Source organism: Triturus cristatus, chromosome 9 (genome assembly GCF_964204655.1).
Source record: "Triturus cristatus chromosome 9, aTriCri1.1, whole genome shotgun sequence".
Taxonomy (NCBI): domain Eukaryota; kingdom Metazoa; phylum Chordata; class Amphibia; order Caudata; family Salamandridae; genus Triturus; species Triturus cristatus.
In genome coordinates this window covers 1,148,494,838-1,148,514,115 of record NC_140592.1, presented here as the reverse complement: position 1 = coordinate 1,148,514,115, position 19,278 = coordinate 1,148,494,838, and the positions used below count along the sequence as shown (strand labels likewise).

The 19,278-nt window shown below is 44.3% G+C and overlaps 1 protein-coding gene across 3 annotated transcripts in view; it reads right to left on the bottom strand.

Annotated features, from left to right (window-relative positions):
• The window catches only part of GANC (glucosidase alpha, neutral C), a 386,043-nt gene that overhangs the window by 22,005 nt on the left and 344,760 nt on the right, over positions 1 to 19,278 (bottom strand). For all 3 annotated transcript variants that reach the window (XM_085627093.1, XM_085627092.1, XM_085627091.1), the window contains exons 23-24: positions 11,486 to 11,598; positions 6,388 to 6,491 (exon numbers count right to left, since the gene is read on the bottom strand). In XM_085627093.1, coding sequence (XP_085483219.1) covers positions 6,388 to 6,491; positions 11,486 to 11,598 — 217 coding nt within the window. The remainder of the gene's footprint in view (positions 1 to 6,387; positions 6,492 to 11,485; positions 11,599 to 19,278) is intronic.

The following is a 19,278-nucleotide window of genomic DNA, read 5'->3' as shown; positions in this document are numbered from 1 at the left end:
TCCACCAACCGACTAGACACCTACAGTGCGCCTCATTCTTCCTCGCAGACAGCTCCCGGATCCACCAAAGCAACAGCTGAGGACGTTCCTTCTCACACCTGGCAGCCAAAGTTTGGAATGACCTTCTCCTGCACCTCAAGACTGCCTCATCGAACCGGCAATTCAGGAAAGGACTAAAGACCTGGCTGTTCGATTGAACACAGATCCTTGAGAACCTCAAGGGTGATTTGCCAAGCTTTATAAATTCTTGATTGATTGATTGATTGACTGCTGTGCAAGGCTGGTGGAATAGAAAATCCTCTTACTGAAGGTATCCAGTCTCTTGGATTCCCTGTCTGGTTGGGTGGCAGGGAAAGTGTCGGGATTCACTTTGGATGTTGAGGTCAGCACCAACAGGCTCTCAGGGGTGGGGTGCTGGGTGAAGAAAGATGGATCCCCAGGAACGGGCGGTGGTGACATGCAAATGTCCTGTGCATGGGAGTGCCCGTGCAGGGCTTGGCCAACGCCCGGAGCAGGACTTCAGAGAGGGCTTCATTGAAGGGCAATATGGGTTCTGTGTGGTATACCCCTGGCTCAAGCACCTCTGTCAAGATATTGGTATTGACTTCCACAGAATCTCTGTGTAGGCCATGGATTCACAACCAGAGTCAGTTTGGATTTAGGAATGGATCTAGAGGCCCGAGGGTAAACCCACCCCTGGAAGTCCAGTGGGGCCCAAAGACACACCAAAAAGGTCAGACCGTCCAAATATGAGGCACATAATTTCATAAAACTCTTTGAGTTGGGTGGGATTGCTCCGGCTCCAGGAAATTCAGGGAGCTGCTAAGCAGACCCAGGCCCAGGCTCTGCAGGTGGAGTGCAGGAGCGTGGCCTCGACTTGTGGTGTTGTTCCCACATCTCGTCCGATGACTTGGAGTGGCAAAGCAAGGTTAAAGAGTGCTAGATTTTTAAAAAATGATGGACTTACTGGACAACAATATTGTCCGCAACGATGTCCGACGGGAACGACTACGAGAGCTGGTCTGAGACCTTCCATGCAACCGGGACCTGGACTGGTGCAGAGTCATCTAATGAGAGGCTGCCAGGAGCTTGTTTCCCGCTCTCACATTGCATTTGTATTCATAGTACGTCAGTTGGGACAGCTCCTAGAGTTATGGTTAGGCTTAAGGCACCACTGACAAACCAGATGGTGGTCCATCATAGACAGTTGCCTTTGACAGGTCCCACATAGTTTTAAACTCACTGGTTTCTTCAGGGACATCCCTAGCACAATGGGAGCAGAATGCTAAAAAACTTTTACAAAAACGTCGTGCAGGGGTACTGCTCAAGAATTTACAGATCCAGTCTGATGTCTGGGGTTATTATAAGGTAAGGAATCTGCGGCTAGAAGTCTCTATCAGATAGTTACTGTATTTACTATCCCAACAGCAGTCAGAGGGACGGTTTTCCTTGCTTGCACCCTGGTCCATGGAATCCTTGTTACGCTACTGTCAGTGGTAGAACCACGGCATTATGAATACCCACTGCGGATTTCTATGTGAAAAGAATTCAGAGTGTATCAATAAAGACAGATCTCTGTGATGCACTTAGTGCATCTAAGATCAAACTCAACAAAAATCACCTAAGACCAGTCATCAGAACTACTCTCAAAAAACACAAAACAACCTGCTAATCTCAGCTTTTCTGAAGTGCAAACTCACACTCACTTGCTTGATAATTAAACATTGGTACATATTTCTGCATGGGGGACAGGTAATGGAATAATATGGAAAAAGTAGTCAGGAATTCACTGAATTATGCAACACGAATGAAGTTTGCACCATTGAGCCGCACTTTTTTGTTTTTTATTTATTTAAGTAGGTACTTTGTATAGGTCTGTGTTAGCTTTAGTGGTCTACCAGCAAATATCAACATAAGGACAGCTCAATAGAGTACAGAAATGATCAAAGATGATTAGACATCAGGGCGTAAAATAAAAACACAATTAACTATAGACAGTCTCAGGTAGGATTAGGTTTTTGCTTCTTCCTTAATGTAAACAAGCTTTGGTAAGTAGGTGCTCAAGACAAGCCATTCCAGAGTTTATTGTCCACCTCTGAGAATGACTCACTCCCAGAGTGGACTTTCTAAACTTAGAAATGATTGCTGGGCTTGGCTTTCTCTGCAGGGTCACTCCCAAAGTTTTGCCATCATCCCTCCTATTTTTTGCTGAATGCATTTGCTAACCAGTGCTAAAGTGCTTGTGCTCCCTCCCTAAAGGGGCTTACACCTTATGTGCACATTTAATTTACTTCTAAGTCCCTAGTAATGTGGTATACCATATACCCAGGGTCTGTAAATTAAATGGTACAACTGGTCCTGCAGCACTTTTTGTGCCCACCCCCCTTAAGTAGCCCCTTAAAATGTGTGCATTGCAGCCTGACTGCAGTTTTACCTGCCACTTCGACTTGGCCAAATTAATCCCTTGCCAAGCCTTAAAATCCCTTTCTATTACGTAGAAGTCACCAATAAGATAGGCCCATCGCAGCCCAAAGGGCAAGGTGCATTGTAATTAAAAGGTTGGATATGTATTTTTAAGTTTTACATGTCCTGGTAGTGAAAAAACCTAAATTGTTTTTTCACTACTGTGAGGCCTACATCTCCCATAGGATAACATTTAGTGACTTTATTACATTTAATAAGTGCTAAATTTGATTGGAAACAAGTGAACATTTCATGTTTGGTGTCTGAAAAATTGTAATTCAAAACCTTTCTTAATGGTAAAGTTGGATTTTAAATTACAATTTTGAAAATGCCACTTTTAGAAAGTTGGCTGTGTCCTGCCTTATTTGGTGCCTTCAGCCTGTTCCTGGGTCACAGGACTGGATGAGGTTGGCAGATGGACTTTCTTTTACCTCCCAGACAGCCACACAATAGAGGGACTAGGTTTGCCTGGATGGACCATCCCTGGCAGGATGGTGGCGGAGCCCCCCTTGCAACTGAATAGGCTATGCCATGCCGTCACACAAAGGACTTGTCACCAATGCATTGTTCATGCAGCCAGCGTGGAGCCAAGGAAGGCAGGAGACTTTGAGCACTTCAAAGGGAATTCTATAAAAACTTCTTATACTTCAAAGAAGCCACCAGGTAGAAAAAGAGGACCCTCAGACCCATTCTTTATATTACTTTCTGAACCTGCGTAAGGACTCTCAGAAGACTGCCTGCAGCTGTAGCCGGCAGTGTACTTCAGAAGACTGCTTTGCTGCACTTGGAAGGACTGCTTTGCTGCCTGAAGCCTGCCTTGAACCCTCAGAGGCCTGTTTGCTGTTTGAGTCCTGTTCCACCTCTTGACCCCAGGATTAACAGATGGAGTGCAAGGGCTAGTTGGCTATGCTCCTGATCGCAGCCTCAGAGACAGAAAAGGCTCCAACCACCTTGAACACGTACCTAGACCCATCCTGAGTGAGTCCTAACCATCAAAGTGGTGCCCTCCATTCCTGGTCTCTTGATGGTTGTGTTAAAGGTGACCTGACTTTTTTTGGCTAAAATCTGTTTTGAGAACTAAGATGAGACCGGGACTAACCTCCTCGTCTATCTGCCCAAGGTGCATCACCGGAAAGCCTGATTTCGTGTCAGCTCCCGCTAGGTTTTTCTCCACACCAGCAAATTCTATTCTGCGGTCCTTTGCCAAACGGTAACCAGCTGTGTGGAACTCTTGTTGGCTACAGCTTCGGCCCACTGGGGATTTTCAACTTCCAAAAATGAGACTAAGTCCAATAGTAAAAATCTTCATTACGACGTCATCCAGCGGCTTAACGATGATGATGCCTCCTTCTCCCTGAACACTGCCTGCAGTGTTGGCCTGCTGAACTTCTACCTTCTGAGAGACTTTTTCTTCAGTCCGAAGGTAAGCGCCGACCGGGCCCAATCCACTTTTTGTATCCGACTTGCGCTGCATCGTGGTTGGCCATATCTTTCGACTTTGACTTGGTCTTGACCCAACTAGATGTCTGTGGTTGGCGCATTGATCTTTTATGTGCTAATTTTTTTCCTTAAACTTTAAAAATTCGTAACTTTGGTTCTACTGATTGGATAATTTTCATTTGGTGTTAAACAATTAATTACCGTTTCCTCTATTTTTCTAAATTGATGTGAGATTTTTCTTGTGCTTTGTTTTCACTTTATTACTGTTAGTGTGCTGCATAAAAACTTTACAAAATGTCTCTAAGTTAAGCTTGACTGCTTTTTGCCAAGCTACCAGAGGGTTGAGGACTGGCTAATTTAGTGACATTTGTTGTTCACGTTAACACCCCACTCAACCAACAACCCAATTTCTCACAATGACCATGAGTGTTTTGCCAAAGAAACACAGGGCCATAATTGGGGTGTATTGTAGAGCAGTGGTTCTTAACTTTTTGACTTCAGTGGACCCCACCCATGATCATTACTAGAACCCTGGAACCCCCCGATGAAACATTATTGGAAACCGAGGACCCAATGTGTCATTTGGAAGCCGGAAAGCCCAGCCTAACCATTTTCTATGATTTGAACAGCAAAACAATACACTAAAAACACAAAAACAAATTCATCAAACAAATACACAAATGAAAACATTTTCACAAACAAATATTATTCTTTTTTATTTTATTTTAATGGCACAGTTGGAGATTTCTATTCTATTGAGGGCACTCAGCATCATACTATATTCTCTTTGATGCATTTGCACTTCTCCCACAAATCAATCTGAGGATACTAACTTTTAGCTCAAATTTCAAATTCCTTCACATTTACAGAATGATTTAATTGTGTAAGGAAGCACGGACCCCCTTGGGCCCCTGCAACACAGGTTAAGAACCACAGTTGTAGAGTACTCCCAATGGTAGACTACTGATTGAAACAAGTAAGATCCACAACCTGCAAAGTGATTTCCCACAAGCACGGAGGGGTTACACAAAGCAATCTCTCTCCACCCAGGAGGATATAATAACAGTCTCAGCAACCCATTCCCCTACCCATAAGCCTATATGCTGTCAGCACTTCACAAGGGTGGCCAGTGGCAGAGTTGCTGCTCAGTAGAGCAGCCAATTTAATGTCTCCTTCTTTGGAGAGGGATTCTGTGACCCACTTCTTAGGTATTTCACGGAACCACAAGACCTCACACTTACAAGGGTCTCAGTCAAACTCTCCAGTGCCAATCGCACACTGCCAAGCCATAACCATCATAAATCCTGGTCTACTATTTGACAGATCTCTACATTCCAATATTCCAATGTAGGGGTGCAATGCCAAATTGGTAGAAGGAGCCGGTGTTGGAGTTGGAAGGGGTCTTGATCTAACTTGTATAGCGATGCACCCTTACACATTTGACCCAGTCTTGCTGCCCACCTGCCTACTAACACTAGTGGAAGTCTGGCCAGTGCTTAATTTGCAAAAATAATGCATGCCAGTGCACAAAGGTCGGCAAAGAAGCCGGTGCTATTAAATGCTGATGTCCTATTTACAAAGGCTGCATGATCGTGAATCCCCTCATGCCTCTTTAATCCACTACCAGACTCTCTATGCCCATTTATCTCTCTCCTGCAGATTCCTGCTTTCTCCCTTTGTGCCAGATATCTGTCTTTCTCTTCCTCTGTCTTTTCCCTTTGTGTGTTTTTCCATCTTCCATCAATAAGTGCCAGGACCCAAAAACGTGTGTCGGTGGGCCCCGCGGGCAACCACCGACTCAAATTAAGCACTGAGGCAACCATTTACAGGGATTTTCTGATGACTGAATGTCCGCCAGTTACTGCACAGTTTTTCAGTTATAGGCATTCTCTTGTTTCCAGCCATGAGCAACTCCCACTGCCATGCAGAACAAACAACTCCTCTTCATAATTCAAGCCTAGAGTTTTTCCAAATACGATTCTGAACATGAAATTGATTATCTTGCACAAGCTGATGATCTGCCCTTACTCAGAATGCCTTATCTAAGAGCCACAGATGTATGGTTCACTTAGAGTATGCTCCCATGACTACTGGCTACCGGTAGCGGTCCGTGGAGGGAGTTCCGTGGGGCAGTGAGGCGGGGCGGGGCGGGGGAGGGGCAGGGTGGGGAAATGTAAACACCGGAATATGGATGAACGGAGGTAAGTACACATTTAAATAAATAAAACAACTTTCGTTGCGCGCGCTGCTTTGCATTATGCGATGCAGCGCGCGCAAAGGAATTTGTTTTATTTATTTAAATGTGTACTTACCTCCGTTCATCCATATTCCGGTGTTTACATTTCCCCTTCCCCGCCTCACCGCCCCACGGACCGCTACTGCTGGCTTCCTACATCAAACCAAATTAGTCTTCTGTTCCTTACCCAAGCTTAGACCAGCAGTGCTTTGCTCCTATGTAGGACAGTGATTAGAACCTTTGCTCACCTGATTCAATGACTGCCACAGATGATGGACATCTAATGATCCCCAGGATCTGCACCTTCTCTAGCAGACAGTCGGTGCTGTACATTCCCTTTTCATCTGCAGAGCTGAAAAGAAAGCACGTGGATTTGATAAGACTTGCTGAAGGATCTCAATGGATATGGAAGATAGACAAAGAGAGATAGAACAGGAATTTTTAGGGACGAGAAAGAAAGGAAGCCACTGTTTCTCTAGGGAAGAGAGGAAGACCATTTGTCGCTAAAAGATAGAGAGAGAACCAATGTAGGGCTAGGTGACAGAGTCAGAAGGAAGTGGGTGAAATGAAAGCTGAGGAGATGGGAATAATATTTGTGTTGGGACATGCATGGTGCACCATCAGGCCACCACAACCAACCTTTCAGTACCAGCAAAAGAACATATTCAAGCATTCAGTCATTGGCTAGCAGTTGATGCTGCAGCAGCGAAAAAAACAGACTTCAGACTAACTGAATGTATACCTTTTTAAATTTCTTCTTTAATATATGAACTGTTAATGGACAGTAAAATAAGCTAAGAGCTGTTTTCAAGAGGGCCTTTTTAATTTACTGTATAAGATTTAAAGGGACATTACTCATGCTTATCAGTTGGGCTGTTCTAATTTTAATGGGACAATTTCACAGTCTTCTTGGGAGGAGTGCAATAAGATAATAAGTAACACCAGCACTTCTCAGCAGACACACTAATATAATTTGTCACAAGGACCCCTTCTAATACTTCTGAAGGCGCAGAACCCGTACTGACAACTCCCTTAATGCAAAAATAGCCTCAATGCCAGTAGGGCTGCAAAAATATGTATAATGGGTTGTCAGAAAGAGACTACTTATCATCATGAACGGAGATCGGTTAATGAGAAAATATAACACTTCTATATTTTAATGCTTCTTCTCAGAAGGACTGCTATATCTTTCAGTACCTGCAACTGCTTCTTGACACAACTTCATGTTCACAGTCTGAACAGCTCTCTCACCTTTCAGATTGGGTAGTGTTCAGCATCAAAAGCTTGATCTGCTGTGGAACATATCTGGTCAAAGTACTCTCAATCCAGCACTTTTCATTTCTTCTCCCATGCCTTATAAGTAAATGGACATTACTGTCCAAAGCCCACAGCTTTCAAGAAGAAGGCAGTGTTCAAATAAAAAACGTCTAGCTTTCAATATAGGATTGCCTATTCATTATCTTCTAGAGCCGTGGCAAGAGAGATACATCTTAACTTTGATTGAGACTGCTCAAACCCTACCACTGTTCTTCTCTGATGGTCTTTTGTAAATACAGCATGGATGGTTACTTTTCCTGATGCAGAAATAGTTTGTTTTTTTCAGCACCCAGGCTTCAGTCTGGGTGAAACCTGGATAAATGTGGAGATAAGCATTGACCCTGAACTTCAGTACTTCAAAACTTATACTAACTGCCACAAACACTTCTCAGCAAGGCAGCTATACTTCTGATCCGCCAACAAAATGTCCGTCCACATCTTTACTGCCAGGCAAATGTCTGCCACGGTCCTTGATCCTGGCATCGGCATAGTCCACGGGGAGAACAGGTGTTTCTCACAGAAGACGGAGTACCTGTCAAGAGAGTCCACCCACTCTCAGCCACAAACCAACTGCTCCTGCCCTCACTCCATCTCCGGTCTTCCTCCGTACCTGGGGGCTAGCCGGTTTTTGTGAGCAAACGACAAAGAAGGGGGCGGTTCACAGGTTTGCACCTTAACGCAGGTGGTGCATGGCGGTAAAGACGGGGAACGGACATTTCATTGGTGGATCAGACGGTATGATTCAAAATGTTGGGACAGAAGCAGCACTGGATTGATCAGAAATAGCCGTTATACATTACTTGTACTGAGAGACTGATCAAATAAGAACTTTTTCGCTGCAGCTAAGAATTAATATATGTTAAAAGATAATATCATGTACGCTAAACAATTTTATGATCTAAAATACACCTCATTTATTAATGTTTTAATTATGATATAAGTGATATTTGAGGCCATGGAAGTGTTTGAAATAATAGGATAAAATGAGTGAAAATATAAGTCCTGCAACAAGGTTAAAACCTAAGTATGTTGTTTATATCTAAGGACTGATGAGTATATTATGAAGGATGAAAATTGGCGTTTGGTTAGATTGATAAAGGCTGTTTGACCAGCCGAAACACATCTCTTGTCAATAGTTGCCAGAAACCAGATACGTGCAGTGTCGTTGGATGTATCTACAATTGGACTTCATGCTGTTTGATACAATTAAATGAGTTGCCTACCTCCTGTCTACCATTATGTAGCCACCTTTATGCAGTCACAACACATTCCTGCAGAGCTACTATTTAGGGATACAGATATGCTACAGGTGAATTTTCGCAGGAGGTGACACTTTCAAGAGAAGTACTGGCACCTCTTTCTCTGAAGGACTGCTACAATTATTATGGGAAGAAACCAGCTCTTCCCAGAGATCGGTGTACTTGAATTTTATCACCAGTTCACAGGAGGGGAGGTCTTACATTTCATCATAGACTATTCCATTTTAAGTACTTTATTGTAATGCTGCATCACCTGCACTTTCAGTAGGCTCCTAGATAGAGATATCCTGAATTGTTAATTGTACCTGCACTGTACAATTCCTGAATAAAAAGCACCTTGTTTGGATAACTAGATACTTAGGTTGGGGTACCACTAAACTGAGCCCCTCTCATGAATACAGAGGTGCTGAAACATTGGCTGTCTCTGCATCTCATCTGCATCAATGTGTGGGGCAGAGTTAGATCTGTCCTAATACTAGGCAGCTCTTCTGCTTAAAAGGTGCTTTATTGTGGATCTTTAATGAGAACTTCTTCTGGATAAAAGAGCTGCTGTAATTTTAGATCTGTGTCCACCTTGCGCGCTACATAGGGATCAACAAGTGCTGCAAGTCTGAATAAGTCCTTACACTTAACATCTCTCCTGGAAAGAGAAGGGTCACTTAGTTAAATCAGCCTCTGATAGCAGATGCTGCATTTTCCACCTTTGCTGGATTTGGAGCTGACCAGTGTGATTTGTTCCTGTCGAACACTGCTGCACCCAAACCAAAACAGGAGGGATATATATGATTCACATAATGCACTGGGAAAACATCAAGGGTGATTTCATTTATGCATGTTTTCTTCATCAATCCTCAAAACACAGAAAACCCACCAGGTTATGGATCCACTGCCTCCACAATAGATAACATGGCCTTTACACAACCTCACTGCATTCCAGTGATCAGGGCAAGTTAAAAGAGAGGCCCAGGTAGACCTTTATGAAATGTTCTGCTGCTAACATACACAGACATTAGAATGTGTCTACACACACCAAAATAGTGGGTGAAGCTCACTGTAAAAATGGACTAAAACCTTATTGTCATAGGAATGGAACATTAATATTGTTACCAAAGGTCTGTCTAATAGCTACGGTATTTCCTGGAACAATGTGCTGCTTTAAATCAGTTAATGGCTGATGGTGATTCCTGTCTACCATGGCTTTTCATAACATGTCCCTTTTATGTTACTCCACCACAGTTACTCTGTACTCATAGAGTTAAAACACTTCTGCTAGAAGTTACCAGCTATTACTCCTATCATTGACGTTATGCTTGTTGTTGACCATGTACACAGTTGCACAACTAAATCAAAGAATAATAAAAGTACAGGTAGACAATAGTTTGGAGCATGTGTCAAACAGGAGAAGTTGAGGAGAGGGAGAGAAAAAGGTGGAGGGTAGAGGGAGAAAAAGAGAGAAGGAAGAATTAAAGTTATTAGTAGAGAAAGGAGGGAGATGGAGGAGAGAAGGGTTGGAGGCTAGGAAGAGAGGGCAGGAGAGTGAAAGAAGGGAAATGAAGTAAACACAGAGAAAGGGAAAGATGGAGCCATAGCTAAAGAAGGAGGAAATAGAAACGAGGACAATATATACAGGGGGTACAGAACGTGTATACAAATGAGTAAAGGCAAGAGGAGTAGAGAGTTGAAAGGTAAGAAGTCAGTAGTAGAGGAGTATAGTCAGACAAGAGATGCAAAAAGAAAGTTAAAGAGTGAAGAACAGAGTGGAAGAGACAAGGGAAATGGATTTGCTGGGTCTTACTTAGAGTTAACCCTGTCCTGTCTTGCTTCTGACAAGAATAGAGTGTTCTTTGTATCCCAGGATGTATATATGCTTCTGCTTCTTTTACTGGCGATGAGTTTGTAAGAAGGGTTGGCATGTGAACACCAGCTGGTCATTCTCCTAATACCCACTTTTAAGAGCAGATGAACACCAACTTATTTCTTACCAATACTTTTTCAATTGGATCATGTGTCACAAGTCTTCTGATCGCCTGCCACATCTACTTTTTGTGTCCAACTCTTATTTCTACCATTCAAGGCACAGTTGTTATCAACATTAGGTCCAGTGCTTAATTTGTAAAATATTAAGTGCCAGGGCTCTGACCAGGAGGCCACTGCAGCTTGCACCACACATCGCCCCTGTCATCGCTGCCAAAACAACTACTAACTTGCTCTCTTGCATGTAAATGCGACAGTAAAGATTATTCCAGGTCCCCAAAGCTACAGGAATGCCTGGGAAGGCAGGTATTAGTAATTTTTTTAATGTATATTGTTCCCCTAAACAGCTGTAATACTGCTCCTCTCTAAATTACATGAGCAGCACCACCTTGTGGCAGACTGCCCTAAGTGTAGTGTTGACAATTAGGTGCCGGTGCCGAGCACCGGAAACCAATAAAGTGCCGGTGCTCAGCACCGGAAAGCTCCGGCTCAAATTAAGCACTGATTAGGTCTCAGATGTGACGCTGTGGTCAGGCAACCTACATGGAACTAAGGCATTCAAGAGAGATCCACAAAGCTAGACTCCCTGACTAGTGAACCATGCTCTAGGAATGTTGATAAAAGGGAGACTGAGGATTAAATTGCTCAATCAGAAACATAATGATCTAGTGGAAACATGCAGAGACATTTGTGACATCTGCACCCAAAAAATCTGAACCGGAGAAAAGTTTCCTTTTTAGTGATTAACCACAAACAATGTGTATATTACAAATAGAAGATCCTCATGCAGTCATACCTGGAGGAAAGCACAAAGTTGTGGTACATGAATCTTCTGTGAAGGAACTCATTTTTATGAAGGTATTGAAATGAATGTCCATCATCAATGTAAATCTCTCCTACAGCTGATCCCTACAAGCATTGGGGGAAGTAAACAATGATACTTTAACACAACTTCAGTTTGTTTACTATTAGCAGTACAGCATGACATAATTCCAAATTCTAGCTAAAAAGCCAGAGAAAAGGATATAAGAAAGTCTAAAAGTAGTTCACTTTAGAATAAACACATTGACATTATTTATATATCCTACAAGAAAAAGAACATCATGATATATATATATGTCACTTTTTAGTTACTCACTTAGCATGATACATTCTAATAAATGTTTTCCCAGCTGATACATAGAACAATCCTGTACCTCTCAGGTGTGTGAGACTTTGCAGGACCTGCCTGAATAAACCCTTCACGTCACTGTCATTAAAACACAAAATGTATTTAAATCAATGGTAATTCTCACTTTCGTTGCACGACATTACACTTAGAAATGGATTCAAGAATCAAACTCTCCTCTGCATATTTTCCCCTAATCTCATTTATTGTTGGAGCTTTAAACCAGCCCATTCTACCTGCATCACAGGACCCAGTCCAAGCATACACTGCATGCCCCTTCTATGAGAACCAAAACAAGGCAGGGTACCCAAGACTCATTATCTGGATCCTGGTTATGGTGTTGGATGTAGGTACATGCTAAGGGGTTCACCAGGGCCTCAACATCCCAGTGAAGTGTTTGTCTGGAATTTAAACTGAACTCATGGAAGGCGTTAGCAGAAACACAAACCTGCTGAAACTGCTTGTGACTGTAGAGGCAGGTAGCAATGAGATGACACCTTTGAGTGAACCCTATTTGTCATTTCATCACAAGCAACATGGTGCTTAGATTTGCAAGCTCTAAGATATAAATTGACCAATGACACAGAGCCAAATGAAACAAGACAAAGTTCAAGTTGAATTAATTCCATCTGGGTTGACTATATTAGCTACAAATTCTAACATCCCACATACAAATGGGCCCAATATACAAAGCAATGCATTCCTGTGCTCCCCAAAGGAGTGCATCTGCATTTTATAATTGATAATTTCCTCCAGACACTAATTTGCCTTATGTGTATTCAGTCAGTGACTTGACAGAGTATAATGAATTTAGCCGAATAAAACTATATTTCCAATACACTTATTTTAATTTGGATTTCACATATTTATTCCCCGGTTCATGTTGTCCCTACATGGCACCCTTCAAAAGTTAGTACAATCCTTATTTTAGGAAAACCTTAACTCTGGGGTGGTGACCTGTTCTGTACAAGAACAGTCAGTGTACAGACCACATGTTAAACACGAGTCACACCTCCCATTAACATCCTAGCGACTTGACAGGTGTCAGGCCAGTTCCGTATTAGGAGGGCCTGTCGTGGAGAGGAAGGGCAGCCATTTTAAATCAGCATATGTGCTATTATTCCTATTCAGGAAACCACTGGCCCTGGAGGAAATCCAGTCACAATGGATACAAATGCACAAAATCTGGGTGAGAACAATTGAGAGATGGAATTTCTTACCCTAGTCCTATCTCTTTACTTATGGAAGGAACACATACTCCTTCTCATCTTCTAGAAAGGTGCGTATGCTCAGAAATGATGTATTGCTCTTCCGGTCACCACTGAACATTTGTTGCATAGATTTGCTCCATCCTTCAAAACTCCACGATCAAAAATAAAACAAAACACAATCTCCCTTTAAGACTAACAGGCTTCAATAAGGGCAGTACATTGATCCACATTAATCCAAAAATAACTGGTCAAGAATGGATCACCACTATACTGTGTCATCAAATGTTCCGCTTCCCTTTAGTAGGCCACTTGAAATGTACATTGCTGAATGTAAGCCACTGTATGGGCCCCACCTTCCTCCATCCCAGCAGGGTTTTTATCCCTGTAAGAGTCCCATACTGAGAACTATAAGCAAATTCTGGGTGACTGTAGATGGTATTTTCTAGGAAAACTAGCACTAAAAATAGTTTAACCAGGAGTGTGTTGTAGCAACATTGTTTTTTTGTCTATACATTTTTGCTCTAACTGGTGATTTGAATTACAAAATAATTTTCCTGTATTGCATTGTATTAATAAAATGTTATTTTGTGGTTAAAGAATGAAACCATATATACTTATAACTGTTATCAATACAATATTCAACACAAGTTTTAAGGACACTAGCACTAGAACATAGCAATAACCAATTTGTTTACAGAATATCTCTTGATTTTTTAAATCCAATTAATTACTTAAGGTGGAAGTCACCAGCTAATCACAACAATTTTGTTTTTTTGTTTTTCAATAACACATTTTATTTAGTTTGCAGAGCACAAGGCTTACACATTTCGGTCATTCAGAATTACAAACGTTATACACAGTACTGATTTGTAGTGCTGGGGTATCTGCATATAGGGTCTCTATAGTGTAACTTCCCCCTTATGTGATCTATAGTCTTTTCATGGTCCTGCATTTTTAGCAACATGAACATTTCTAACCTAATTAGATCAACAAGTACCAAACGTATACATTACCTCACCTAACTATTATTCACTCTCATGGCACTCCAGACCCCACTCGAGGGCTTTCGGGACCCCCCAACGCTTCAACGAACAAGTCATATGTAAGCCTCGTAGTCCTCAGCTGGCTCGGTATCAAACAGGTGTAGTGCTGGGATTGTTACAGAATGAATCATACACAGGACTTGCGTACCAGGTATTCTGTCACAGGAGAAAATATGTTTTTTGAACTAATAATTAGAGTGTTGGATATTATGTGTTAACTTTTCTCCTACTAGTGTGTGCCATAGACTGTTCATCATGAACACACCTGTGGTTGTTGGCTCCTATTAGATGGTATCTAAGGGTTCTATTTGTTTTGCCTTTCCACTTTTCCTTCTCATCCTCCAAGTGTAACAGGTTCGCAGCTGGGTAACTTTCTAGGTGCCATTACTCCTCTCATCGCGTCTATGTGACTAAGAATTTCTTTCCAGAACATGTAGGTTTTTTTCACTCCTTCCAGATATGGATGTCGGTGCCTCTGTCCATTCCACCCACATCTCCAGCATGTATATGATGTTGTGGGATATCTTTGCTTTCGTTTACTGTAGGTCAGGTGCCATCTCATTAGTATCTTATATTCTCCTTCCCAGTGCTGAGTTTTCCTAGAGTTTATTTTTTATATATTGAGCCATTCCCTTTCCTGGTCTGCATTACTAAAATCAAAGCCCATTTCCAGGTCTCACTGATTTTCTCATAGGCCCATCTTTTCAGTTTAGTGCTGTCACTCATTAGACTGTATAGTTTCAAGGTCAAACCTTTTGTTGTGTCATTTGTAAGTAGACACTTCTCAAATGGGGTCAGGGGTGCAGTGGCCACGTCTGTAACTAGCAGGTGCATTAACCACTGTCGAATATGTGGACACTATATTCTGTCTTTTCCGGTCACCTTATATAATTTCTTGCAATCCAAGAAGGACTTCATGTGATCCTTTTCAAATAGGTCTTTAATCATCAACCATTCTCCCTTACTCCAATTACTAAATCTAACTCCGTCCATCCCTGGCGAGTGTAGGCGGATTGGAGTATATGGGGTTAGCGAGGTAGAGAGGACTTTCTTGACACCCACTCTACATCGCACATCAGGAGGGGAGTTTTGGTCGTTACTGAGATGTACATATTCTGTGGTCTGAAACATAGGAGGTCGTATAAAGAGAGGCCTGCGAGTGTGCCCGTTACATAAGACAAACAGCTTTCCTCAGGCTCTTAAGAGGATTAGCATGGTAATATTGAATTACATGTGTGCAGGCCAGTCAACCTCTGTGTAGTGGGGCCATTAGTATATTTTGGTTAGGTCTTGCCCAGTCACATGCCCAGAGGAATTTTATTACTTGCTTTTGTACGGCTAGAATCTCTGAACATAGAATTACAGTCAGTAGCGTGTGAAGTGGGTAAAGCAAGCGTGGCAGGATTTTTCTTTTCATCACATTGGCCCTGTCCAAGCGGGAAATGTAGGGACCTTTCCAATTGCCTAGATTTGTCAGGATCTGAGTTTTGAGCTTCAGCCAAGTAGCTTTAGTTCAATCGTCACTGAGTCAGTGATATTTAGTTCTAGCTATTTTATGGATAATTTCACCCTCTTCATCAGGCACAGGTCTCTAGGCCAGGCCTCTGTCTCTCTTTTGAGATCAATATATTTAAGATCTCAGACTTGCCTTTATCAAAGTTTATTTCAAGCTTTGTGACTCCAATTAGGTACACATTAAAAAAAAAACAATAAATACAGAAATAAGGGAGCGTGGCCTGGCCGTCAACCATCACGGCCACACAGCATCGAAGCTATGGAGCCTGCTGACCATGAAAAGAAGATAGCGGACCCCATCCTCGCTTCCTCACTCACTCTGGGGAATGACCTCCGCATCGCCGGAGTGATACCCCAGCCATGGATGGAGCTGTCGTGCCCGCCCCGGACTGCCCTGACTCGCTGAGGAGGGACGTGGCCCAGCCCGCTTCAGAGGTCCCACGGCAATAGGGGCCGCAGGAGATCCTGATGCTGGGGCTGCGGTGCCCTGCTGGGGCCACCCTCCCTTCATCACACTACACTTCTGCAGATGCTGCACTGGGCACGAGCTCCCACCTGGTGCGGAGCCTCGCTGGGCCCCCCGTCAATGTGGAACACAACTGTGGAACCTGGCTGGGCACTGGCCTCGGCACCTGCACTGGCAGGATTGACTCTAATTGAGGGCCTTCTATTACTGCACTCGGCCTGAGACGTGGAGCGCGGCCCGCCTGCCATCGGCCCTCCAGCCACACCTACACCGCGGATACTTCACGTGGAGGACCTTCCTGGAAGTAGCCTGGCCGGCCTAGCGGAAACGCACACCCCTCCCCCATCAGGGACTAATCACATACTCACTGGCCCTGCGCAGATGTGGTGAGTGGATGCCAGGGAGATCTCCCCAACGCTCCCTCCACCACACACGCTACTGCAGGCCGCTTCTTTTCCGCTCCTGGCTGCACTGTGCAGGATACCTCCCCTGCGACCTGGACTCTAGCGCTCTCTCCACTGACCACGCCTGGGCAGCCATCGGGTGCTGGCCCTATTGACTAGCTATTTGGGTGTACCTTCCCCTTGCTCCAAGCCATTATACATTGATTGATTGGTGCCCCCCATTGCTATCTGCTTGACCTTTGCAACGCCCTCTCATAAGCATTGGCGTTAGAGACCCCAAGCAGCGGCGGCTCACTTTCGATAAGCCTGGACCAGCGGACTGCCGGGGGCCCACAGACATAGATGGGGACTGGGAAACGGAGGATCCGCCTTCCCCCAGAGGGCATGGCATCTATCATGTCTGAACTGGAGGCCAGATTCTGCGTAATCAATGCAAGGTTTCAACACGCTGGCTGCTTGCCTGGACCACATGGGAGACTGTCTGGACAGACATGGCACCCGTCTAGATGCTCTGGAAGAGGGCGTGTCGACGTCGACCCAGGAAAACCTTACCACCACGCTGTCCCACCAACTGGAGAAAGCAGAGCGCCTCCTTAAAGCAGTAGCTATGAAAAACGAGGACTTAGAGGAGCGGTCCCAAAGGAAAAACATTTGTATCATTGATCTGGCAGAGTCGACCAACATGGGGCGCCCTGAACTCTTTGTGGAAACTCTTCTCACTGAACTTTTCAGGCCCAACACTTTTCAACTACATTTTTACAGTTGAGAGAGCTCATAGGTCCCCAGGGCCGCGCCCCCGGCCTGGGGCCCTGCCACATCCCAATATGGCCTGAATCCTGAATTACAAAGACCACAAAACCATCCTTCAGCTGGCCCGGGAGAACACCCCGCTGCAGTACCAGGGTGCCAGGCTCTCCATCTCCCCCGATTTCACACTTGAAGTTCTCCGTCGCAAATGCGCAACTCAGGACACTGGGCCTAAAATATGGCCTGATGTATCCGGCTAGACTTCGAGTAATAGTGAACGACAAACTGAGAATCTTCAACACGCCTTTAGAAGTTCTCCTTCTGCAAACAGTTCCGCTCCTCTCGTGCCACTGCTGAATGTTTCATCACCGGACCTGAATTTAGGGGCTAGTGCGGAATGCTTCAGACCAGACTGACACACTGCCTGTTGATCCTTTTCAGTATTTGCTGTGCCTGTGGTGTTACTTAACGGCCTTTGTCTGGGGATTCCTCCTCTTATTCTGCATTGCTTCTCTCTCTTCTCATTATACCTCTCCCTATCTTCTTCAGACTTCATTGCTAAGTTCCACTTGAACAGTATGGGTGCTGAGTCCAGAGGTGTTGTCCGTCCTCCCCTGGATGATTCCACCTCTTGCATTGTTGGGTGTATTGTTTTTGGGCTTTTGGTTAAGGGAATTCACTGGATTTGCCCCACCTGGTGTGGGAGAAGGGTGGGTTACTTGGGGTTTAGTTATGATTGCTCTTGTTCTTTGTCTCCCCTGTCAACTTTGCCTTCCCTCTTGTCTGCATTGAGGAGACGCCGATTATGTTTGGGCAGCTGTGCTGCTATGTGACAGTTCCACTCTCCCACGTATTTGATGGGGACCCCTAGACTGTATGTTGAGGTGACACTCTCACTTGGAATGTCCAGGGACTAAACAGCCCATGCAAATACAAGCTGGTACTAGCCTACCTAAACCGACACAACATTAAAGTAGCATTCCTGTAGGAAACACACCTCACTTCACAGGTGTCCCCCCCCTTCGCCTCCTCCTGGGGGTCCCACAGTTACTTTGCTGGGTACAGTACATATTCCAGGAGGGTTTGCATTCTTATACACAGAAGCCTCCCATTCACTCATCACGCCACTATAGCCGATGACCAGGGGTACCTGCTGGTGGTGGGGACAATGCTGGCGAGGACGATATTGTTTTTAAACGTATATGCTCCGAACACAAACGATCCTTCCTCCTTTCAAGTCATTTCCGCCTCTTGGACAGATTCGATCCGGATGTAAAGCTGGTGGCTGGAGATCTGAACTTGTGGTGGGACCCCATGCAAGATTCCTCCAGCCCAGCCCGGGTGGTAAATCGCAGTCCCTACGAGTCTTTTGTGACCTGGTAGATACGCACGCTTTTAGGTAAGCTTGGCTCAACCCCCACGCCCCTGGCTACACTTTACATTCGGCTCCTTATATAGTATAGACACGCATTGACTATTAGTTTCTATCTGCTGCTGCCGGCAAGTGGCTCCGAGACCTGGGAACACAGCCACGCACTCTCTCGGACCACGCCCCAGTGCTCTTACAGCTCACAATCCCATACTATGTGGGCTAGGAGCGTAGATGGTCATTCCCGGTAATTGCCTTACTTGATGAGGTGTTCTGCTCAGAACTCCACAGCGCTATCCTTGAATATTTTGAGATCAATACCGAATTGGTCACTCGATACGCCTTTAAAGCGTACATTCGCAGTATTTGCATATCCAAGCAGGCTGGGGTTTTGCGGGCCTTGCAGGGCAGTCTGGCTTGATTGGAGGGTGAGCTGGCGTCCATAGACAGTGATACTACTCCACACTCCTCTTCATCTTCACTTCCTAAACGTGCAACTCTTATTGAGGAGTTCAATGACTTAGCTGATAGGGAAGCTACCCTGCTTGATAAATATACTGAAGCACGAGAGGGAGTGCACTGGGAGGACTTGGGCCCACCTCCTGCGCCTACCCGAGGAACAGGACACATCATGAACCTCTGGCGAGAGGATGGCATCTACGTATC